The 22,304-nt window shown below is 43.8% G+C and overlaps 1 protein-coding gene across 7 annotated transcripts in view; it reads right to left on the bottom strand.

Moving 5' to 3' along the window:
• CEP170B (centrosomal protein 170B) overlaps window positions 1–22,304 on the bottom strand; it is a 58,194-nt gene that overhangs the window by 21,423 nt on the left and 14,467 nt on the right. For 4 of the 7 annotated variants that reach the window (XM_014249957.2, XM_014249958.2, XM_014249961.2 and 1 more), the window contains exons 4-12: window positions 20,353–20,431; window positions 17,633–17,691; window positions 16,231–16,369; window positions 7,739–7,840; window positions 6,717–7,193; window positions 4,414–4,476; window positions 2,775–3,529; window positions 595–780; window positions 301–409 (exon numbers count right to left, since the gene is read on the bottom strand). In XM_014249957.2, the coding sequence (XP_014105432.2) occupies window positions 301–409; window positions 595–780; window positions 2,775–3,529; window positions 4,414–4,476; window positions 6,717–7,193; window positions 7,739–7,840; window positions 16,231–16,369; window positions 17,633–17,691; window positions 20,353–20,431 (1,969 nt within the window). The remainder of the gene's footprint in view (window positions 1–300; window positions 410–594; window positions 781–2,774; window positions 3,530–4,413; window positions 4,477–6,716; window positions 7,194–7,738; window positions 7,841–16,230; window positions 16,370–17,632; window positions 17,692–20,352; window positions 20,432–22,304) is intronic. The other 3 variants (XM_014249960.2, XM_014249964.2, XM_014249965.2) reach the window with 1 other exon arrangement.

Genomic DNA, 22,304 nt, shown 5'->3' with positions numbered 1-22,304 from the left:
ATCACAGCTTGGGGCTAGTTAACACCCAAAGCCCTTAAAAGCTTTCTCCTTCCCAGTTCCCTTCAGTCATGTCAAACCTAATATTTAAGAACCTCTTGAATAACTCCAAAATGCAACCCAGAGGCTCTCCCTGTCTTCAGTCCACTGTGAACTATTCACTGTGCTTCCCATCTCCAACTACTGTAGCTAAAGCAGAAAGTAAGATATAGCCAGATGCACAAATGCCCTTAATTTTTGCTTTTTCTACCATCCTGGTTTAGATTCAGATACCCTCAAGCCACAGTGTTGGATGAGACTTACCTGCACTTCCATCACCCTGCCCAGAGACAGATCCAGAGTCAGAGTAACTATCCGCAAGGCTCGCCCACCTTGACACCCACTTCTGATTCCCCTGAGATGCTGCAGACATCTACAACAAGGTGGGGAACATGAGGTCAGAAAGAGGGCTTGTACACAAAATCCTAACCAAAATATCTCTCATACTGACATCATTCCGTTCAAAATGGAAATCAAGCTACACATTACATTTACATATAGACAGAAAATCCATCTACACCTCCACCATCCCAGGAAATCCTCCTGGACTGCCCATACCTGTGCTTCAGCCTGAGACCCATTCACAGCTTTTGAGGAAAATGCCTGGAGCAAGGATGACTTCTGACTAGTGCCATTTTCACTGATTAGATGCTGAGAACTGGAATCATCTTTTTCACCTTTAATTATTGGTCTAAAAGCTGAAGAGATTCTGGAAAATTCAGGCGATTCAAGAACACCGAAAACCTGAAAAGATGTTTGCATGGGAATATTAAAATGCAACAAAACAAAAAAACATTAGCCAAAAATCCAAATCTGTGAAACATTAGTCACACGCAAACTATGATCCCAAGGGGCCAGAAACACTTGCCAGGGCTTCCATGCAAACTACGTAAATAATTTTCTTCTGTACTCCACAGTAGCAGCTTTAAATATATTTAATCATAGAATTCCACTCACACCCACCTTTCCTCTCTCCCTCATTATTCAGGGGTGTTGCCTTTAGCACCAGTAACTTTCACTGAACAGGAGTCCCTTTTCAGCCCAGAGAAATTTAGGATGAGTGTCAGGAAACCTATTTATCGGCTCATTCATGAAGATTTCGACAGAGAAAATGGAAAAGCTCCATCCCCAGTGCCTTTTATATACTAGCTGAGTGGGCTGAGCAAAGCAGCCTTGCACAGCCACAAGGAACTGGGAAAGGATGCACCTCTTGGGTGAGTGTTTGAGCTCATTGGACAGACTCCCCCTGAAGATAAGCAGGCCTTCCTATGGAGGGTGATCAAGACTCATGCCTCAGAAGGCCCTGTTCCTCTCACTTGACTGCAAGAAGTTCAGAGGAAGATATCACCACAGAGGGTGCCTTGGCTGCACAGAGACTGCCATAAAGATCTCCACTCTCACTAATGTTAAAAAAATGTGCTTGCAATGGTGGAGGACTAAAGAACAGAGACACCTTAGAACCTAAGCAAGTCCAGAATTCATTTTCAGTCTTCCTGGACAGAAACACTGGGGTTCAGTTATCAGCTCTTTCACAAGTGGCAGGTCTGCCCTGCACCAAGTCTACGCCACAGTCAGGACCAGAAACTGGACAGTTTGTCTGCCAGTGCCACATGGCTGCCAAGACTACTCCCCAAAAATATTTGTATTTTTGTGGCATTTCCCCTCATATTTCCCCACCAGAACAATTAGTCATCTAATGTCAGGACTAGGACCCTGCTGTGACCATGCCCTGAAAGCTTCTGATCACATTTCAAACAAGGTGTAAGGAACAAATGTAATATAACACAAAAGAGAGAAGCTAGATCCAGGCTCATAAACACTGCATATAAAGCTTTAAAACCACGTTAAATTAAGGCTTCCTTTAAACTTTGCCATCCTCCTGACTGCATTTCATTGTATCTTCATAAAAACTTGCCAGTTTTGTTTTCATAATCGACCACAGATGAGAGTCAAACCTGAAAATCAGCCAACCTTTGGTTTGCCCTGAGGTTGGTTAGTTGGATGGGTTCTTCTTAAGCCTCCTTCATCTCTGGAGCTTAGTTTTTAGGCAATCATTCACTCTGCAAAATCTAAACAAGTACAGATCCATCTGGGATTGCCTCTGCCCTAGATCACACCCTTGGCTATCTCAGCCAGCTGCCGCTTGCCCTGACAGCAAGCACTGCCTTTCTAATCATGCACAGCCAAATACAGAAACATCTGCCACTAAGGCTTGTAAGCACCAGCCCTTGGCATTTCCTGTGGCCTACCATGGGATGACGCACCAGTGATGGGCTGCAGCTCCCATCCCCATAACAGCGGGAGGAGAGGCACTGCCAAGGCAGAGGCTTGGGAGCAAGTCCTAGAGAGCAGAGCTGTTCCAGCCACAGCTGTCAGCAGGATCTGATCTTTATTCAGGTGTTGCTCTTCCTCTGAACAGATGGCAAATCCACTCTTTCACTTTTGCTTCCAAATTCCATTTTTTTTTAAGCAAGCAGCTCTTTGCCATAGGCACATTTTACCTTCTTCTACTCTGCGTTTTTTTTGTTTTGATGTTTTGTTGTTTTGATGGGATTTTTTAAAGACAAGCATCACAGTTTGTTGGGGCCTATTCTTCGCACAGGTCACCCAGGATGATTTTCCACCCCTAACTACAGTGCCCTGCTGCACCCAACTGCATCCCTTCATGGCAACAGTTAATTTAGGCCCTCCAAGCCTTCAGCCCTCAGCTCACTGCCCAAGCACAGAAAAGCATTTACCTGATCTATCATTTTTCGTGCTTCCTCCACCTCTTTGTCCTGCGACTCTGTCTCAATGGTGTACGTGCCTGTCTCACTTACACTGTCTTCCTCATCATTCCTCCTGCCCTGAGCAGACTTTGCCTCTGGAGGTGGAGCAGAGGCAGGCTCTGGTTCTGAGGATATAACCACGCGTGGAGCTACTGGCACCGGCGCAGGGGCTGGTTTCTCAGCGTTTGGCTTCCCAGGCTGAGCAGTTTCACGCAGGTACTCAGCCATAAAATCCTGAGCCATTTTTGACTTCCTCCCAACGCTCCCGTAACTTTTGGCTCTAGGAGCAGAGGAGGATGAAGAGTTGATCCGGTCCTCCGTCTTCTCCCTCTTGAAGGAGCTCGTTCTTTGGGTCCCGCAGGAGTTGGTGGTGGGTTTGCCTGCCTGGGCTGCGAGGTGGGATGGTGGCACTGAATTTCCCGGCTTCTCCGCTGGCAACGCATTCTTGCGCTTCTCAACCTTGTTCTTCAGCCCCGGATCCGTGTCGCTCTGGGATGAGTGAGCGCTGTGCGTGAAGGACTGGGACCTCTTCTTCCGTGGCGTGTCCTCAAAGAACTCGATGACGAAGGCCTGCTTGTTGTGCAGCATCTCGTGGGGGTCACGCCTCATCTGGCGCTGCAGCCTCGTCTGCTCTGTTGGACGTTCCCCACCTGTCGTTGTCGTCGTCTCCTTCTCCGCCTTGGGGTCTTCGGTGTCGCTCTGCGTTCCGTCCTCGTGCCTGTTTCCTGGAAACAAGGTATGTAGGTTTGACCTTCATACTCTCAGTTGTTGTGGGCCTGTCATTACCTCACAGTTGATATTTATCATTTCAGTTACATGAAAAGCATTCTAGAAGATTAAAAAACTCCAAAGACATCTGTGTGGTACAGGGATTGCACCCCATCATAAGAAATAAAAGAGAAGGCAGATCTCTCCTGACCCCACTTTTCACCACTGGTTGGCTACCAAGGTAATTATTTATTTAAAAAGAATTCAAGAAGTACTTTCAACCTCATGGATTTCTGATTTTGTAATGGTGACTGGTTTACACAATTAATGTTTTGTTTCTTTTTTTTTTTCAATTTAAATAAAAATGATGAGATTATTTTGCCATTCTATCCAATTACTGTAGTCCAAGACCAACCTCACTGGGTTTTGAGAGCAGAAGTATCTCTGCAGGATCAGGAAATAAAACCCTCACACTGCATCCTATGAAACCAAATACCCACAATGAAACCAGATCAGAGCATTACAAGTACATGTATATCTGAGCACCCATGTCACCGTCCTCTACAAGGGGAAATAAACCAGAGGCTAACAGAAAAGTTAATTTGCAGAATTCTTTACTCTTCCAGGAGATTTAAGAATCAGACTGTGACACCCCCATGAGTTACACCATCCTATCACCAGCCAAGCAAAGGTTAAATCATTACTGAAGAGTTCACTAAGCTTAAACTAAGTTTATAATTATTTTCATTTATTTTAGCAACGACCATCTTTACAACTGTCCCTATGTATCAGTGCCTGCCAGCCCCTCAGCACCTTAGCTCAGGACTCTCAGAAAGTAAGTTTAAGTAAAACAAAAAGGTAAAATTAAAACAAAAAGTTAAAAATAAAACAAAAAACAAACCTTTTTTTGGAGAAGGAAACAGGTGTGAAGGCACACAACACGATTCAGTCAACGACCAGGAACCTGTCATCGGGAGAACGGGGAAAGAGGTCTCTGCGCTCTAGACTGTAATATGTAGCAAGATATTCTGGCTAAAACACCACGTGTTTGAAGGAAAACTGCTCAAACCTACTTGGCAAGTTCTCCAGACTCATGGGTGAAGACCATTTATTACATCAAGTTAACTGTGAAAGATTAGGATTTAATGCAAGGTCCATTCAACCCAGGAGTCAATTCTATGAAGAGTTTCCTAATACACTCATGAAGAAAGCCAGCAAACTTTGCATTGTGCCCTGAGGGCTGATAAGCTTCACCCTTGGAAGGGAAAGTTCTTAAATTAAAGGTCTTGACTAAGAGGTCTGATGAATGCAAAATGGTGAGGACACAAGGAAAACATGCACCATGCTCACAGATGCCCCAGCAAAACACCATGCACATCCCCTCAAGCTGCTAAGACCTCAACACCCTGTAGTCTTGATACCAGGCTTTACATTCACCACATTGTTGCTGGAAGTGAACAAATGTTTGACAGCCCCAAAGGTGGGCATTTCTGATCCTGGAGACCCAAACCTGGTAGGCAGCCAGCAGTAGTCTCCAAGTCATCTTCAAAATTAGCCCTGCCAGAAGAACACGTTACACAGCTATCGTAGATAAATGACACCTGCTAAAGCAGAGGTGGATCAACTCCTCAGGCCATCAACACTCTTATGTTTTAATCAAATGTCCAGCATTGATTTCTTGATATGCAAATTACACAGTGAATTACCTCAGCTTCTTTCCATGCCTTATGGACTGCAGAGAGGCAAATGCAGCCAGTCTCTAGTGTTCCTGTGCATCACAACTGCAACAGCTGCCCAACTCTCTAGTCTTCTCCAAGAGGAAAGAGCAAAACTACTGAAGCACATTTCTACCCCTGACAATGTTCTCCAGTAAGTCAACAAAATCCAGTATGATAGCAACATAAAAAATCCCAGCACGAACCCTTTCATCACACAGTCACAGTACACTGAAAATAAGACCCTAAATAACCAAACCAGGCACCTCAACACTGTCCCTTATTGGGAAGGACTAGAACCAGGCAATGGCCAACAAAGTAGTTAAATTTCCATGCCATGCCAAACCCTATGGCTGAGTACAACACCTTTATGACCATACAGGGTTCCCAAAAACATGTACCCAAAGCAGCAATTAGGAAGTGTAATACATAAAACTCTTCATATTATGATGAGTTTTGGGGAATTTTTCCAAAAAGCTCAAAGCAAGTATTTCTTTAAGAGAAAACAAGGTATAGCTCTAATTAAGTAGGACTTCAAGTGCAAGTAGGTCTGGTAACCTTCAATATGACTTCATCAGCTCAAACTGCAGTTCAAACCAATAGCTTTTCCAGAGGGCAAGGCAGTAAGAATGGAGGAATCACTGGTCTCCTCTGAGCTGTTCAGTGAATGGCCCAAGAGAGATACTCAAGCAACCATAAATCTTGCAGAATGTATTCAAAGTTGCATCAGAATCATGTAAGTCTCACCAGATGCTCTAAGAACTGGCCTTCAAACTTCACTTCAGAACTTTGAAAATCCCCAAAGAATTCCTCACAGTGACACACTTAACAAGACACAGGTCCACAAAATCTGATGTTTTTGAACGGAGCAGGATTTCAGAGAAGCTTTAGGTTAGGAGAAGAAATCTTTTCCTACAAGCACAACAATTTCCTTTACTGGGGATCATGTGTATCCCAAGTGTACCAGTAGTCTCTGTGTCAGCACTTTCTGTCGTCCAACCAGCTGGCTCTGGTCATTACCAGATGATCACACTTAGACTTAAGACAGCAGGATGATCATGCTTAAACTCCTCTGGACTACAGTTAAAAAGAAATTCATTCCATCAGCCAGGAGAAGCCAAGAGAACCAAATTCACTGAAATATCCGCGTGAAATATCTGCCTGACCATATGGAAATTATTTTAGACATTCAAAAATCAAAATCTCTTTTTTAACCAATTACTGCTGAGCTGGCATTATAGATGTAGAGGAGACACATTAGTGTCCTTAAGCCAACATCACACATGACTTCAGGGCCAGGTGAAGAGCATGCTAGCTGCATTCAAAATATTAACAGTCATTAAAGTAATATTCTTCATCTCGCAAATCTGAAGAAGAGATAATTAAGTCCAGTTCTCCTTGACAGGAGAAGGGCTTTCATATTATATTAAGAAAGGCTGCATTTGCATGGCCAGCAGAGCTAAGTCCACGTGACAAGACATTCACTCACCTTTAAGCGTCCTTACATGAACTGGCAGGTCACTCTTGGTACTGTAAACATCATCTCCTGCAGACTGCCTTCTCATCAGGCTTGGGTCATTCTGGACAAGCCAGTCAGCCACTTTGCTCTCTGCTGACATCACTTCTGTATGAGCCGGTTCCTTACTGTAGGGTCTTCTCTGTCTGAGTGAAAATTTAGTTACATGGTCTTTTATCTTTATTTTACCAGGGGTACCATCATCAAATTCAATGGTGAAAGAGGCATGACTCTGTACCACAGGGGCTACCACAGCATCAACATCCTTTGTTGGGATCTCATGGACCTGGGTTTCTGGAGATTTTGATGGCTGCTGAAATTCTTTAGTTGGAATCTCAAAATAACTTGGCTCTCTCCGGAAGGCAAACACAGATTGTTCTTGGGCATCTCTATAAGTAGAAATATTCCCATTCAGTTCCTCTTCATGTTGGGTTATCTCTTTTGATCTCTCTACAAAGGCAGAAAAAAAAAGGATAAAATCACGTTTTTCTCAGTACTACGCAATTCACTTGTTTCAACTTCTTGGAAGGGCCACTAATCACAACCCCTCTCTGCTAGAGAACAGATACACTATGTATGAATTGAAATAAAACACTTCCTTGGTCAGTAGAGCACATGCTTGATAGAAACCTCAGGTGTACTGCACAAGTGAAAACAAGATGCCTCTTCCATACACACAGATTGACAACAAAGGGAGTGTTAAGACCAAATGGCTCCCAAGAATGATCAGGTGATAACAGATACAGCTATCTCTAAAACAAACTTAGTGATTTACTCCACAACTGCTGTTTCTAAGGGTCAAATATTTTAGGGAAAACATTTTAATTCTCCCTTATTCCAGTTTCCAAGCTATACAGAGGAATGTACAAATACAAGCACAAAAAAGAAGTAGTAACTGAAAGTCTTGAAACAGGATGGCTTCAAACAGTAAATATCAAAAGTCTGCCAAAATTTTGTGTCCCCTATCTTCTCCCACCCCACATCACCTCTGTTACCTGAGTAATGTTCCTCTTGCCTTCTCTCCTCCTTGTTATTTGCATCATCTTCCCCCCACCAGGAGGGCTGCCCATAGAGCGGAGTGCGGTAAGTATTCGTTTCTAGGAAGAGGATAAGCAAATACTTTAACACAGAAAATATCAATTTACCAGGTTCAACCACATGCCAAAATGGGAAAAACATCAGGGCCAGATGAGACCATGAACCTGTTATACCACAGTTGTAACAACAGCAAATTATACATAATAATATGTTCAGGCTTTTCTTTGTTTCACCCTTTTCTCCTTTTTACATTCTAGTGAAAGATACCAACTCCACCTCCCTTCACTGTCTTTCACAGCTGTATTTCCCAGATACTGACTTTTATCCCTTTCTAGCCTTATTATACACACAAAGTGGAAGATTTTTGTCAGGACAGACTAACCACTAAAACACTAACCACAAAACTGTCTTCATCTCACCTGCAATTCAGGTGAAAATCTGACTTTCTTCTCACCTTAATTGGGAAGGCTTTTGCTCTACCCTTTTTTGACCCACCATGTCCTTGGGATGCGTCCAGGCTAGGGACTTTTTTCACTATTTACCACTCCCACTGTAAGTGACACACATTCCACAACAGGAAATTCTCAAAGCATTACAAACATAGGGAAAATGGTGAAACCATCTCCTTACACTTTCATAAAGAAGCAGTAAACTCTTGCTCTCTAAAGCTTATAGTAAACCAAGTGAGTTGCATAATCATTGCAGGACAGAGGTTTTTCTCATGAAGAATTTCCTCTAGAAGAGCCAGGCTTACATTATTTCTGTGTTCAGTGAGCACACACTGAAAAGAACAGGGCTTCACTGCAACAACTGGCACCCACTCACTGGAGCTGATCCACTGCTCCTCGTTTAGTATCCCACAAAACAAGGCTGTGTTTTGGCAGTGCCTTGGGCTGCTGCTGTTTATGCAACAAACAAAAAGAATACACCCAATTTGCCTATGGTAAAATTAATACTACATTTTTTTTCATGGTTCAAGAGAAGCAAATAAAGTAGGATTTTTTTGTTCCTTCATCTAGAGGTGGTAGAAACACCAGCATAGGTCAGGGGCTGAGGTTAAGATCCAGCTTTGTTAGGCTGCTCCTGCCTAACAAAGCTCCTGGCCATGTCTTAAACCCTGGCTCCAGCTCCAGAGCCATAGCTGGGCTTCTACTGCCAGCTGCTGCTCAACTTGTGGTTTTCAAACCACACACCACTGCTCTATACAAAGCAGCTCTCAAACAGCCCTGCTATTTTGCATTCCCTGCTTTAGTAGGGACATGACAGAAAGCAGTTGTTAGCATAAGGGAAGTCAGGAGAGGAAGGGGAATTAAGTAACTCAAATTAAAAAAGCAGCCTGATTTTATGCTGTTGTTTCTAAAGCTACACAGACCCAGTGGCCACTACTTCAGATATTTTTGTTCTAGGATCATTCCAGATATATAAGCTCATACACTGACAGTTCACAGGCAAAACTTTTGCTTTACAGATGCAGCCCACAGGCCCTTTTCAAGAGATCTTGTTCATGTTTCAAAGTTAACCATGCAGCTTCCCTTCACACTGAGGATCAAAGAGGCTAAAAGTATTACTCTCCTCCCTGCCTAGAGTGTGTGGAAGATAAACCATGTTCCTATTATGTAGGCGGCCTTTGAAAGTTCAAAGGAGGAAGCATTTCTCACCAAGATAAATTGGAATTGCCAAGCAGTATGTTTCATAACTGATGATGGGTGAACCACTCATGGGAGAGGGGGAAAAAATAATTAAAAAACCTATTCACAAGGTTGTCAGTGAACCCTACTCCAGTGTAGGGTTTGGTTTCTCCTAGGCTGAGCAGAAACCTACCATCCTCTTTTCATGCTGTAACTCGCCCACTAGACCCCACCCCACCCATGCAGGATCAGCTCCATCAGCATCAGGCACTTTGGGCACACAATGGATTATTACCCTCTGACTTACAGTACAGATCTTAGGGTTGACAGCCAAGAGGAAGCTATCTGAGGGAAGCCAGGGGAATGACATCAACACTTTAACACAAATCCATTAGCAAGAGCCAGTGATGTCTGAGGCAATTTGTGCCTAAAGGGATCAACTACCCTACAGATGAAATGCAAAGACCACCTGCACTCAACTGTTGCACAAGCAGCACCTTTCCCAAGGATGGGTGCTGTTACTGCTTGTATCTTGCAAGGAGTTGCCTCATTACAGCTCGTCTATCCAGCACACCCCAGCCCCAAAGATCCCAAAGGACCCCTAGTCTAGAAGATGCCAGTGATCCATTCCAAGACAATTTTGTGTCCAGCAGGGCAGAAGAGAGCTAAGAGAGCTCACACCCATCCTGCAGGACAGAAATCTTCCCAGAAATTACTCAAAGATCTGTGTCCCATTTGTGAGTACAAACACAGGAGCTTCTGCCTTTGTCAGCCAGGAGCTTTTCTACTACAGGGAAAAGGCAGCCAGGTGAGTAAGTCAGACTTTTGGTCAGACCTCTTCTGTTGATGAGGAACTTTGGGACTGGAATTGAAGCTGAAGGGGGAAAATAAAAGATTTATGAAGAATAATGATCCAGCTCCTCTGCTGTCTCAAATTTCTCTGAGCCCTAACAGGAAATTACCCTAACTGCCCTTCCAACAAAAGCTAGCACAAAGTCAAAACCCCAGGGCAGGTCTAGGAGCACCTAAAAAGAGTGCATCAGGTTGGCCAGTCCACCATCAGGGTGGGAGACACTGCACTGCACAGCAGCAGAAGGCTCCTCATGCCCCATGACACAGAGCCCACATGGCCCCACCTGCAGTGCCTGTTACAGCATCTGTGACAAAGCTGCACAATTCTGTGTAAGGTGTTTCGTTCCCTTCCTCTCCCAACCTCCACAATGAACTGGAACTTCATTTTAAAACAGCAAAAAGCACAGATGGGAAGTTGAGGAGACAGCATCTTGCTATTCAGGGACAGTTTCAATATTTAAGGCGTAATTAATGTTTCCACTAAGCATTCATATTAATTTGCATTTTGAATAACATTGTCAAGTGACACAGTCACTGTCACTCTTGGCTATTGCTGAAAGCAGACAGACCCTGAGCCTGAGTAAAATTTCTCTGACTTCAGAAGAGTGTTGAGGTTTAACCCCAGCCAGCAGCCAAGCCCCACACAGCCACTCACTTGCTACCCTACCAGCAGGACCAGGGAAAAAGTCAGAAGGGTAAAAAGCAGAAAAGTAATGGGTTGAGATATAGAGAGTTTAGTAAGGAATGCAAAAGCCACACACAGAAGCAAAGCCAAAGAAGGAACTCATTCACCATTCCCATGGGCAGGCAGGTGTTCAGTCATCTCCAGGAAATCAGGACTCCATTACACATAACAGTGACATGGGAAGACAAACACCCTCACTCCAAACATCCCCTCCCACTTCCTTCTTCTTCCCCCTGCCTTACATACTAAGCATGTGATATGGTCTGGAATATTCATTTGGTCAGTTTGGGTCACATGTCCTGGCTGTGCCTCCTCCCAGCCTTCCATGCAGCCTCAATCTCCTCAGCAGTGCAGCAGCACAGAAAGCAGAAAAGGCCTTGGCCCTGTGTAAGGCCTGCTCAGCAGTAACAAAAACATCTCTATATTAACCACTCTGTGTTCCGTAAAAATCCAAAACACTGCTCCATACCAGCCACTGTGAAGACAATTAACTCTGCCCCAGCCAAAACCAGCACAAAGAGCTACATGAATTTGCTGCCCTGCTCATGTCAGAAGCTTCTGTCCCTTCTAATTTGCCAGCACAACTGACACCTCTCCCAGCTCCAGCTCTAACACAACAATATTGTAGAAAAAGGAAAGGGGGTGGGGGGGGAACACGACGGGAAGGCAGCTAAAACAGATGGCTGTGACAGAAGTGGGCCAGGGAGCAGCTACACATGCAGCTGTGCCAGTGGGCATTGCTCTTCACCAGCTGGGATCTATTTTGGGTAGCAACCTCAACCTGGACCTGCAGCATCCAGAGCAGCATGTTTTCCCGTGTCCTGAGACATGCAAAGCACCCTGAAGCCACCTCCTGTCTGTTCTGTTTTAGTGTAAGATGGATGCTCTTGTAAGAGCAGACAAACTAGGGGCTCACTCCAGTCAGCAGTGAAGGGAGGAACACCAATGAAAATGAACTGCTCAGTCATTTTAATGACATGAGACTTCCTCCAATTGATGGCAGCTCGTTACCACCTCTCTCCACTCCGTGCCAGGCTGCCCAGATGGTGCCAATTCATTTAGACATATTTCTTAGCTCATCAATTCAGGCAGGCAGCCTGAAAACCATCCTTTTAGATAACTGAATTGAGGTCAGCTCAAGCATTCAGCCAGATAAATACTGAGCCACCAGTGACGGTGTAATACAGGGAAGACCACGGACATACACATGTTCTGCTCCTGGATTTCAGTCTTTGGGGCAGTCACTCAAAAGGAAAAATGAATTTCTGTGTTTTAGCACAGAAAAAGGGTAGTCCATTTGCTTAACAGTCAGACAAAAATGTGGCCTGTTAAATTAATACAGAACTATTGATCATCTGAAGGAGAGGCACCAAAAGAGAGAATGAGACATGTCAATACAAAGGGTGCATTTATAGAGAAGTGAATCACGCAGAACACAAGGCCACAACCAGAAATACAGTCCAGGTGATGAAAATCAAAGGAGAAAGACCGTGTTAAAGCTGCTTTCCATCATCAAGCAGGAGGAAAAGCTTTCAAGACAAGCACACAGCTCCCACTAAACAGAGGGGTCTGATTTCCCTTGAAGGTGTCCCCTGTGGTCAGGACCGGACTGAGGACTATGCTTTGCCCAAACCTTCACAAAGCTTCATACCATCATGAGAGAGAGACAGTCAGCAACAGCAAATTTCTTTGTTCACAGAAGCACACACAGCTTTGAAACTCTCTCCTGCAAATCATAACAAAAGCATGAGAAATCCAGCTTGCTTTAAGTCAAACTGTTTTTGATTCATTATTAATAACAATAATGCCCATCTCCAGAAGATGCAGAGTAGCTTTCTTACAGCAGAGGCCTTGGGGGGAAAAAAAAGATGATCTAGCTACAACATTTTAAAAAGAATTCCTTACATCCCTGCTTTTTAACTCCTCACCAAAATAGAGAATTCAGACCTAGTAGAAATAATCATAAAGCAATTCTCTGATTCTTTGCCACACAATTTATTTTATATGTGCATGGTTAATCTAAGCCCTGGTCTTTTGTATCTGCTGTGAACATACCAGGATCCCAGAGACTTTCAAATGAGGCTGACAATCACAAATGTACTTTTATCAATTACATGGCCAAACCTTAAACATGCTGCAGTTACCACCACTCTAATTCAGGTAAAAAAAGCAGATATAACACCACTCCCTTAAATTAAAGGCTAGGGCAGAGCTGTGTGTCTAAATAGCTGTTGCCATGATCTCATGGGGAAAGCAGCCGAAGACCATGGAAACCACTTTACAACTGGGCACAGCTCCCACTGCCTCCATCCATCCTGCCTGCTGACCTCAGCCCTGGACATCAGCAGGACTTTCAAGTCGTCCACTCTGCTGAGAGGACCTACTAATGACATGGATGCTGACCTGATGAATAAACCTATTTCACAGATCCCGGGAGAAGCTCCTGCAACTGGTCCTACACCTGGCAAATGATGATGCCCATTTAAAGTGGACGCTGCAAGCAGCCTCCACCCCTGGAAACTCAGGCCTGCAGCAGTTATTCAGAGGTTAGTCATCAGATTCAGGATTCCCAGTCCCATCAGGCTGTGGCAGCTTTGAAAAAAGAAAAAATTAAGATCAGCTGGAGGATTTAACTATGTGTTGAGAACAGAAAACCACAAAGTAGCTTATCTCATCAAGTACCTCAACTCAGGTAGCAACAGATGGGAATAGGGATTGTGACTGTCTTGAAATCTGCTCAGTTGAAGGCTCTACCTGGCTTCCTAACCACTTAAGTCTTTAGACATGAGCGCTAATAGCTATTTTTAGCATTAACTAGCTGAACTGTGGACACTTTGATTCATATCCATCTCCAACCCATAGGATTAACCAAGCTCCTTGCTTCAAACACTTCACAGACTGATGATTTTCTGCTTGCAGGCAACATACACCCAAAATCTGCAAGTTCAACATTATAAAGACTAAACTGACTGTTTCCCATTCATTCCCCTGGATCTCTTTATCCTCAGCCCCTCACCTCCTCCCATTTCTAAGCAGCTCTAATTGTTCACATTGTTTTGTTAAACCTCTTCCCTGAAAGCCTGCATTCCCTCTGCCTCTTTTCCACCCAGGCCCTGGGAACCGATCCTTCTAAAGGCTTTTGTCAGCCCAGACCTTGCTTTAATTAGTCAATGCAAATTCCTAAATACCTACAGACTTAGCAAAACAGCTCTTTCCCTAAAGCCTCTTTCTGCCACCACTAAGCAAGCCCACTCCCCATAAGAACACGACATTCTTTTCACTAATCATTTCAAATTGCTGCCACTCCTCCCAGCAGCCGAGGAGAAACAGTGCATGTGTGCAGCTGAGGACAAGGTGAATTAGTCACATGGCACATGAGAAAAGGATCCACTGAGCATTCTGCTCACGTGACAGAGATGCTTTTGGGAGAGCTAGGGACTGATTTAATACTCAGGCTTTTGCTTCCACAGGCTTCAGTCCAATCCAGCAAAATACTTCAAACAAAAAGTCCTGATTTCCTCTATCATTCAGTGGGGTTAGCAGCACTTCACAGATTTTTTTTAGCTCTGCCCATCAGTCCCACTGCATGTGACATACTTCAGTGCTGCTCCCCAGTAAGAACACAGAGCCCGTTTTGCCTTAGACCTCTGGTCTGTGCCCACTGAAGATGACAGAAACATAATGCAGGTCTGCAAATCACAGGCTAGAGAAACGGGTCACCTTGCTCAAGAGTCACTCAACGTCCTGGCTTTGAAGGCGTTCCAAATATCCCCTGCTTACGCTATGTAGGTTAAAATCAATGAGAGTGTATTTTGGAAGATGGCAAGAATAAAAAACTGAGTGTTCACGGAACCAGGCAGTAGCAAACACAAAGTGGTTCCAGTTACTGGCAAAGCTTTCCAAGAACCTCCTGCCCCTTGAAAGGCAGAGCTCTTCCCCCAGTGGGGCTCACCTCTTCTCACCCTCCCCAGTGTCACACTTAATCCTTCACGATTCCATCCCTTTACGTTCATGCTTGTCAGGCTCAGTCCCAAACACAGCCACAGCCAAAGAAACACAAAGAAAGGTTTTCTGGTGCAAAAAATGGGAGTTGGGCACACGGGCACATGTGCTTCCCCACACAGCTGGAGGCAGAGAGGAGCCCAGGAGAGGCACATTACACTCTTTTAGTGCACTATGTCAGCTTAGGGGGATGTTCATAAGGACAATACATGGGAGATCACGGTCAATCAACCTGCTCAAATTAGTTATCATGAAGCCTTAACACATTTACCCAAAGTTGTACTCTTTTCTAGAAAGCTGCCATACCTGTCTCTAGGTAAACTTACCCAAGATGTTTACCTCACTCTTTTACTTGCCCATCCCCTTTCCTCCATTCTTCCTGATTCTTCCTCCAACGGAGTGGGCAACTCTCCCCGCTAAACCCTAAAGCTTTCCAACTGCTCTGCCATCCTGAAGCCACAAGACCACCACTGGCAGTCATGTCACCAGTATGCTTTAAAACCATATTTGTTCCTCCCATGCACCAGCAAGCTCCAGAAAGCCGTGAACTGATACCTGACCAGAACTGGGGAGAGAGACCTGTCAGGACAGCACACACAAGAGGCAGGAATTTGGGTGAAATGGGTGAGACAAGACTGCTGGGGAGGTCCTGGCAAACCATAATGGGGAACATGGAGGAACCAAGTTTGACAAAGGATCTTTAAAGGAAGGCAGCAGTTGCTAACAAAATGGAGAACAGAAGGAATTTCTCAAACAGGAAAGGTCTATAGCTGGGGAAAAGTGAACCTGAAGCAAACATCTCCCAATCAGGCAGCTGGTTTCAATCCCACACATTGGCACATTAGGAAATACAGCCATTTAAAACCATCCAGGGCCTTGTGAAAGAAATGGTTTGCTGCTCCTTTGCCTGCCTGCCAGCACCAAGCCACAGCAGCTATACATTTTCTACTCTGAGTCACCCCCTCTGTTCAAACACCAGCTCACGATTAGGAAATTAAAAATAGACCAGACAGGTGCCAGAGAACTTACCAAACCTGCTCTGCCCACAGGTTTTCCTGAACACACACAGCGACAAGGCATGCAGGAGCCATCACACCAGCTGATTTTTTTTGGAGGTTGAATCTCCAAAAACCCAGAGTCTGGAATACTCCAAGAGTTCAGAAAGCTGATCCTTCTAGAACTGCTCCCAAATGCAACCCGCAAGACTCTACTGTCAGAATCATAACCCAGCACAAGCTGCACTTTGTTCAGAATCTAGATTAACTGGTTCCCAAGCAGGTACCTGTAATTGCTTTCCTCTCTCCTTTCTCCAGCTTGGCTTGTGGGGACTCTGTGTAGACACTGTGCTCCATGGGCTGCTCCGCCCTCTTCATGGCCGTGCCTTTGTAATTCATCTGGAGCTGGCTGGTGTACTTCTCATGCTGCAGAGACACAAGCAGCAGTGAACCCCTCTTCCCCACCAACAGATCACCAAAAATTCTACTGCAGCTGTGTCCCTCAGAAAGAAGCATGCACACCAGAGCAGAAGCTACACAACAGGAGAAATAGCCCATTTGGAAGCCATTAAGTGACAGTTCCAGTACACAAGAAGGTCACTCTGACTTAGCTCTGCAAAATAACTAATTAGAAAATCCTTTCAAGAATAAACTGAGAAGAATCAGAACTCAGGCCTTTTTCCACTCAGGATTTAAATCCTGAAATCCCCTTTCTTCTTATTATTTCAGGGCACTCATCTGCATTATCTCAGTTTTTCAGCAAAGGCAACTGGAATCTATTTTAATTATTTTTTCCAAACCATCTCCCCAGCTAGGACAGTGATTCTACCTTAAAACAGTTTCCATATTAACACAGTAAATAAGCTATTTAGAAGCTGGTTTATTACAAGTAAATTAATAAAAGGGTGAGCCCATCCAGATTATCCCTGAGAAATAATTTCAATGAATCATTTGCCCAATTGTAGCTGTTAGATTTCCTATCCTCGCCAAGTCCTAAACACAGAACCAGGGCTAAAAAAGCAGTATCTGCTAGCCAAGAGCTGATGCATGGCATTGATAGCCCAGTCCCACAGCTGAACATTATAGCTTTCTTGCCTAGAGGGGGTTGCTTTCCTGCCTTAGGTAAGGGGATGCTTGAATATTTCTTACCTGCTACTGAACAGTGTTTTAAAAACACCTCACTCATAAGAGGACTGACTGCTCAGTAAGTAAAAATTGGGAGCTTGAAGACAAAAATGAGATGGTACACATGAATAAATTAAGCAACCTTCAGCCTGACTGAGGAGATGTGGTGGAGCTGGCATAAATCACCATGCTCAGAAAAAGACATCTGTGCTCCACTTCTGGGAGGGAGTAAGTTCTGCTGTGCTTCATCCACAAGTTCATGTGCTGATTGTTCTTTAACATGTTACAGCTTTAAGTAACCTTTTTCTTCTTGGCAGTCATGAAACATAAAGAACTTGATCTACATGTTGGCACAGGGATAGGAGAGATCAGAGTTGAGATAACTGGGAAATATACCTCTCCTCAAAGGAGGATTTTATTAAGTCCAAACCCAAGGAGAGCCTCACATTTTGAAACATTTCACTGCCATTAAGAGTATTTTAATATTTCACTCTGCTTGACCATCACTAGAGTACTTAAAATTGTTTTTTTTTTAAAAAATGCACTGCACCCAGCAACTCTTACCTTTAATGCTTCTTCTGGGACTTTGTGTTGAATTTGTTCCAGGACATACATATTCGAATGTACAGAATTCATTAAGGAAAATAAATTAAATTAGATTATAAATTACATAAATAAAAAATTCATTAAGGAAAAGGAACTGGGTGGGCAGAGAAACCTAGCATTTAGTCACAGAAAGAAAACAGGATCATAAAATCAGCAAGTCTTAAAATATGCAGGGTAGTACAAGTTGCCCGTGCTGCAGCCCAGCACGGTCTTTGTCATGCACAGTTTGTGAGACAGTGCACAGTCACGTTTGCTGGCCAGACCCACGACAGCTGAGGGGCAGCACACATGGGGACCTGAGCAGGACAAGCCTGGAGGAGCACCAGCAACTCTGTGCAGGACCTGGGGGAGCAGCCAGAGCCCCAGCTCAGCTCACACCCTGATCCTCTCCACCTGGCTGATGGCTTCAGGCAGACTCCTCACTATCCTGGCCAAGGTGGGCCAGTCTCACACGCTGGACAAGGGAGCTGTAGAGTTCAGCTCCTTGCTCAAATGCCTGGGACTGTGGTGCTCTCTTGCCTCAACAAGGCCTTTCAGTCACTGCAGTTTCCTAGATGAAAAGTAAATCAGGTCATGAGCTGCTGTGTCCTCTTAGGAAGGGAGACATTCACATGGTTGAGCCCAGGCAGTAATCCTCAGCAATGCTGTATTAAAAAAAAAAGCTGGCATCTGGAATGTCATCATGAACAACCCAATCAGCACAGCAGAAAGCAAAGAGGAGGAAAAAGGAAAATGTTAGACTAAAAATAAATCAAGTGATACTGGCCTAGCAGAGAAACTCTGCACAGCCTGTAAGAGAAACTGTAAATGGAAAAGAGAAATGCTTTTGTGCAACGGGACACAGCTTACTCCAAGACCTCAGGAGCTGCCATCCACACCAAGATGACTGCAGTGTACACAGAAAGCTCTGCTAAACAGATAGCACTGAAACAGCAAAGCAGAGGAACACCTTATAGCTGCCATAGGTATAGTATACAGTACAAAGATTACTCTAAAAGCTACATTCTTTAAAATTTTCCTGTTGAAGGCAATCAATTCTACAACTCCATAAGTATAATCATTCATTTCAATTGAATATCCATGAAAGGGCTGCAGGACTAAATACTTCAACTTAGCTGCTCATTGCTAAGAACTGCTTTCTGTAAAAAGCTTAAACTTGTATTGCAGCCATTAAAACCCACCCATGCTCCAGGCACTGATTTTTGCCTTCCCAGGATTTGTGTTCACAGCAAGTCTTCAGTGCATTTCCTCACACACCAAGAGACCAGAACAAGCAGCTACATAAAAAAAAAGCATTTGCAAAGTCAAGAAAAGCTTCAGCTGAGGTTGCCTGTGGGACTGTAACAGATTTCATCACATGTGCAGCAAGACACCACCTTTAATAACAAGATCCCAGATGACAGTGACCAAGACCCAAGTTATGATCCATAGCCCAGAAAACCCTTTTTTCCTGCAGATCCAAGATGGCACACACATAAGTGTAGCAATCCTGGTTGCAACAGTGAGTGCTCCTGCACTATCACTTTTGAGAGCTGAAGTATCAGGTCCCTGGAAGACCAGCAAGGCTCAAGATTTGGAGTATTTCAAGGGCTAAAGCATGGCCAAGCACAAATGGATTATCATGAGGCCAGCAAAAGGTGGAAGAATGTGGCCTTGGGGTCAAGGATGCACAAGAGTTTTCCAGCCAAACATTTTCCCCCACCAAATGGTAAAACTTAGTCTCTGCTTCTATTCTCAGAAATGTCTGGACTGTTTTAACTGACATCTCCCCAGAAAAGAAAAAAAAAAAAAACCTGGAGAAGACACTTGCTACTTCTAAATACAGCTTGAGTGGGCAAAGTTTGGCAGATAGAAGCAACTCAAAAAAAGTGAAAAAAGTATTAGATTACATGAAAAGACAGCAATAGGAACCTCTACTTACCACTATTGCTCTTCAGACTCAGAAAGGCACGTCAGCATCTATGCTTATAGCCAGTCACACTGTCACATCAGGATAAAAAAGGAAAGGGATGAAAACCAAGGTGTTTCAGCAGACACTGTCAGGATTTGAAGTCTGTAAATAAAGCAGTAGCTGCAACCTAGCTTCCCTTGCTAGAGGTGAAACGTGCTATTGCTAAAGAGAGATTTACTCTTGCATTTTGTAGCAGAAGCATTTTGCATGGGCAAACTTCAATCAATAGAGTCAAGGGTCTGGCCACAATGTTGCCAGCTAAATGTTGAAGGCTGAAGGCCTGAAAATTGTCTGAAAGAAAGCATCTGGGTGAAATAACTGACAAAACAAGGCAAATTGAATGAAAAAAAAATAGGGAGATGTTAGTTCGTACAAAAACATATGAACTGTTTTCTCCCAGCTGGTACCAGCTACAGTTGCCACCCAAATAAAAAGATAAAAAGGCAACTCTTCCTTAGGAGAAGACTGAAGAGGCACTTCCAGTTGGTACTGCCAGTGCAGGGCCTGATCCAAAGTTCAATGAAAAAGCAGGCATCATGATCAATGTGCTCTGAATCAGGTTCACGGTGGAGAAACACAAGCTTATGAGCCATCCAAAGGCCCCAAGAGGCAAAACAAACACCTTACTCACAATTAGTAGTCACAATTAGCCCTGGTACCTCTTCATGCAGCCAACAGCACAAAACCCACACAAAACCTGAGTCCCAATCCTCCTCAGAAAGGATATCATAGCCGAAGCGAATGACATCGTTCAGTTTCAGGGTGATGTACTTCTGGTCAGGAATCCTCACATCATTGACAAACGTCTGCGGGAAAGAAGCACAGGAATGGGTTTTGACTGAGGGTACCAGGGTGATGGATCTCAGATGGATGGTGCTTCAGGAGGGCACCCACGTCCATCAGCTGATGGCACTGCATGTACTCAGAATGTGCCAGCACCAACTCAGGAGCTAAGTTCCCTGGAAAAATCAACATCATCAAGTAGCTCCCATGGGCATGTCAGAGCACCCCAATTATGCTTCAAAGCACGGTGCTGTGAAGGGACCTCTAGGGAGGTTTACCTTTGCACCAACTGCAAATGCAATTTTAGTCCTCGAACAGGTAAATGAGGTGCCTGAAGTCAGGAACTTCAAATGCTCTTGGCTCTGCTACACCCGTCTCAACCAGCAAACAGTTGCAACTCATGCGCTTAATTACTGAGCTAGGAATCAGCTTTCTGCTGGATGGCAAAAAAGACTGGTGTCAGCCCCAAGGCCTGATAATTTAACAAGCAAAGCCTATCACAGAGGAAGGGGAAATGAAAATGCACAGGGAAATGGGAAAAAAAATTTGCAGCAGCATCACCATGACACCTGAGGCCACACTGTCCGAGATAACCAAACCCCTCGTGCTAAAAATTCACACACTCCTTTTTCCCATGCTCCAGGCAGTTAACTGAGGCTGAAAGAAACTCACATCCTTCTAAAGGTGCAAGACATGTATTTCACAGCTGTGAATAAATGTCTCTGATGTCTCTGCTTCCTGAGGGGACCCACTATGAAACAATTCTCCCAGACCAAACAAGGATCAAACCAAGCATGCAAGGACTTCTTTCATAAATAAACCCATGTACTTTTGCAATGACCTGGGCCAAATAAAAATAAGAAGGGGCTGAAGAAGCTCTAGAGTGCTGATGGGGATTAGCCACTGCCACAGCTGGATCTGAGGCAGTCAGACACAAGGAGTTACCCTGCTTGGCAAGGTGGGATTCACCCAGCCTCTCAGATCAGGAACCTGCTGCTGAGGCTTTCTGCCATTAATGCAAATGCAGCCGAGGAAACAAAATTATGCTAGAAAATGAATTTACATGTTTTCATGACTGCAGCACAGTCTTTTCCTTCTGCCTTCTCACCTCAGCCAAGCCAAACATGCATGATAAGACCTAGTATTAACCACAGAGGAAAAATAAATGCTAGAGCAGGAAACTAGAACCTCAGCAGACAACAGCCCCCAGTTTCCTGGCAATTTATAGAAGAGCTGAGAAACAGGCCTGTAATTTCAGAATAAAAACAATGGAGCTAGTTAAAAGGCACAGAATTCCAATTTGCATTAAAGTTTTTAATATTTAAAAAACCCACAACAGTCACATCTGGAACAGGAATAATTGTTTACTGAATTTTCTTCAAAAAAGTCCACAAGAAACCATTTTGATAGTTACCTATTTGTCCATGTTTACTTCAGATAAAGTAACTTTAGTAAAATACTTAATCTGCCTGGAAATGCTACCCTAAAAAACAAAAACCTCTGAATAAAGACTGCAGAATTACCTGAACACTGTAATAAAAACAATATAAAACACTCATAATTGATATGAACCAGATTATCCAGCAAAGCCATATAATGCATTGTTGACTATTCAAATACAAAATAAAATTAAATTCTGAAAATGGATTTAAAATCACTCAAAAGTGATTTCCTTAATTTCAGGTAGGAAAACAAGTTTTTGTGTCAATTTTCAAATAAAGATATGTTTCTTGCATGCAAAATTTGGTTTGGCCACAAATTTGGTCTTTTTCAACAGAAGTGTTTGATCAGCTGCAGAAGACAAGGCACTGCTGTAACTCCCTTTTACTCCATTGCCTCTCTAAGCATAAGTCTGCTATTAAAATGTTGTAAATTCATATGCTTTAGCATGTGAAG

This window comes from Pseudopodoces humilis, chromosome 7 (genome assembly GCF_049639895.1).
Source record: "Pseudopodoces humilis isolate 2021_Gansu_Grassland_sample_001 chromosome 7, ASM4963989v1, whole genome shotgun sequence".
In the NCBI taxonomy this organism is placed as follows: domain Eukaryota; kingdom Metazoa; phylum Chordata; class Aves; order Passeriformes; family Paridae; genus Pseudopodoces; species Pseudopodoces humilis.
Note: the sequence above shows the minus strand (reverse complement) of the source record. Positions and strands in the feature narration are given on the sequence as shown.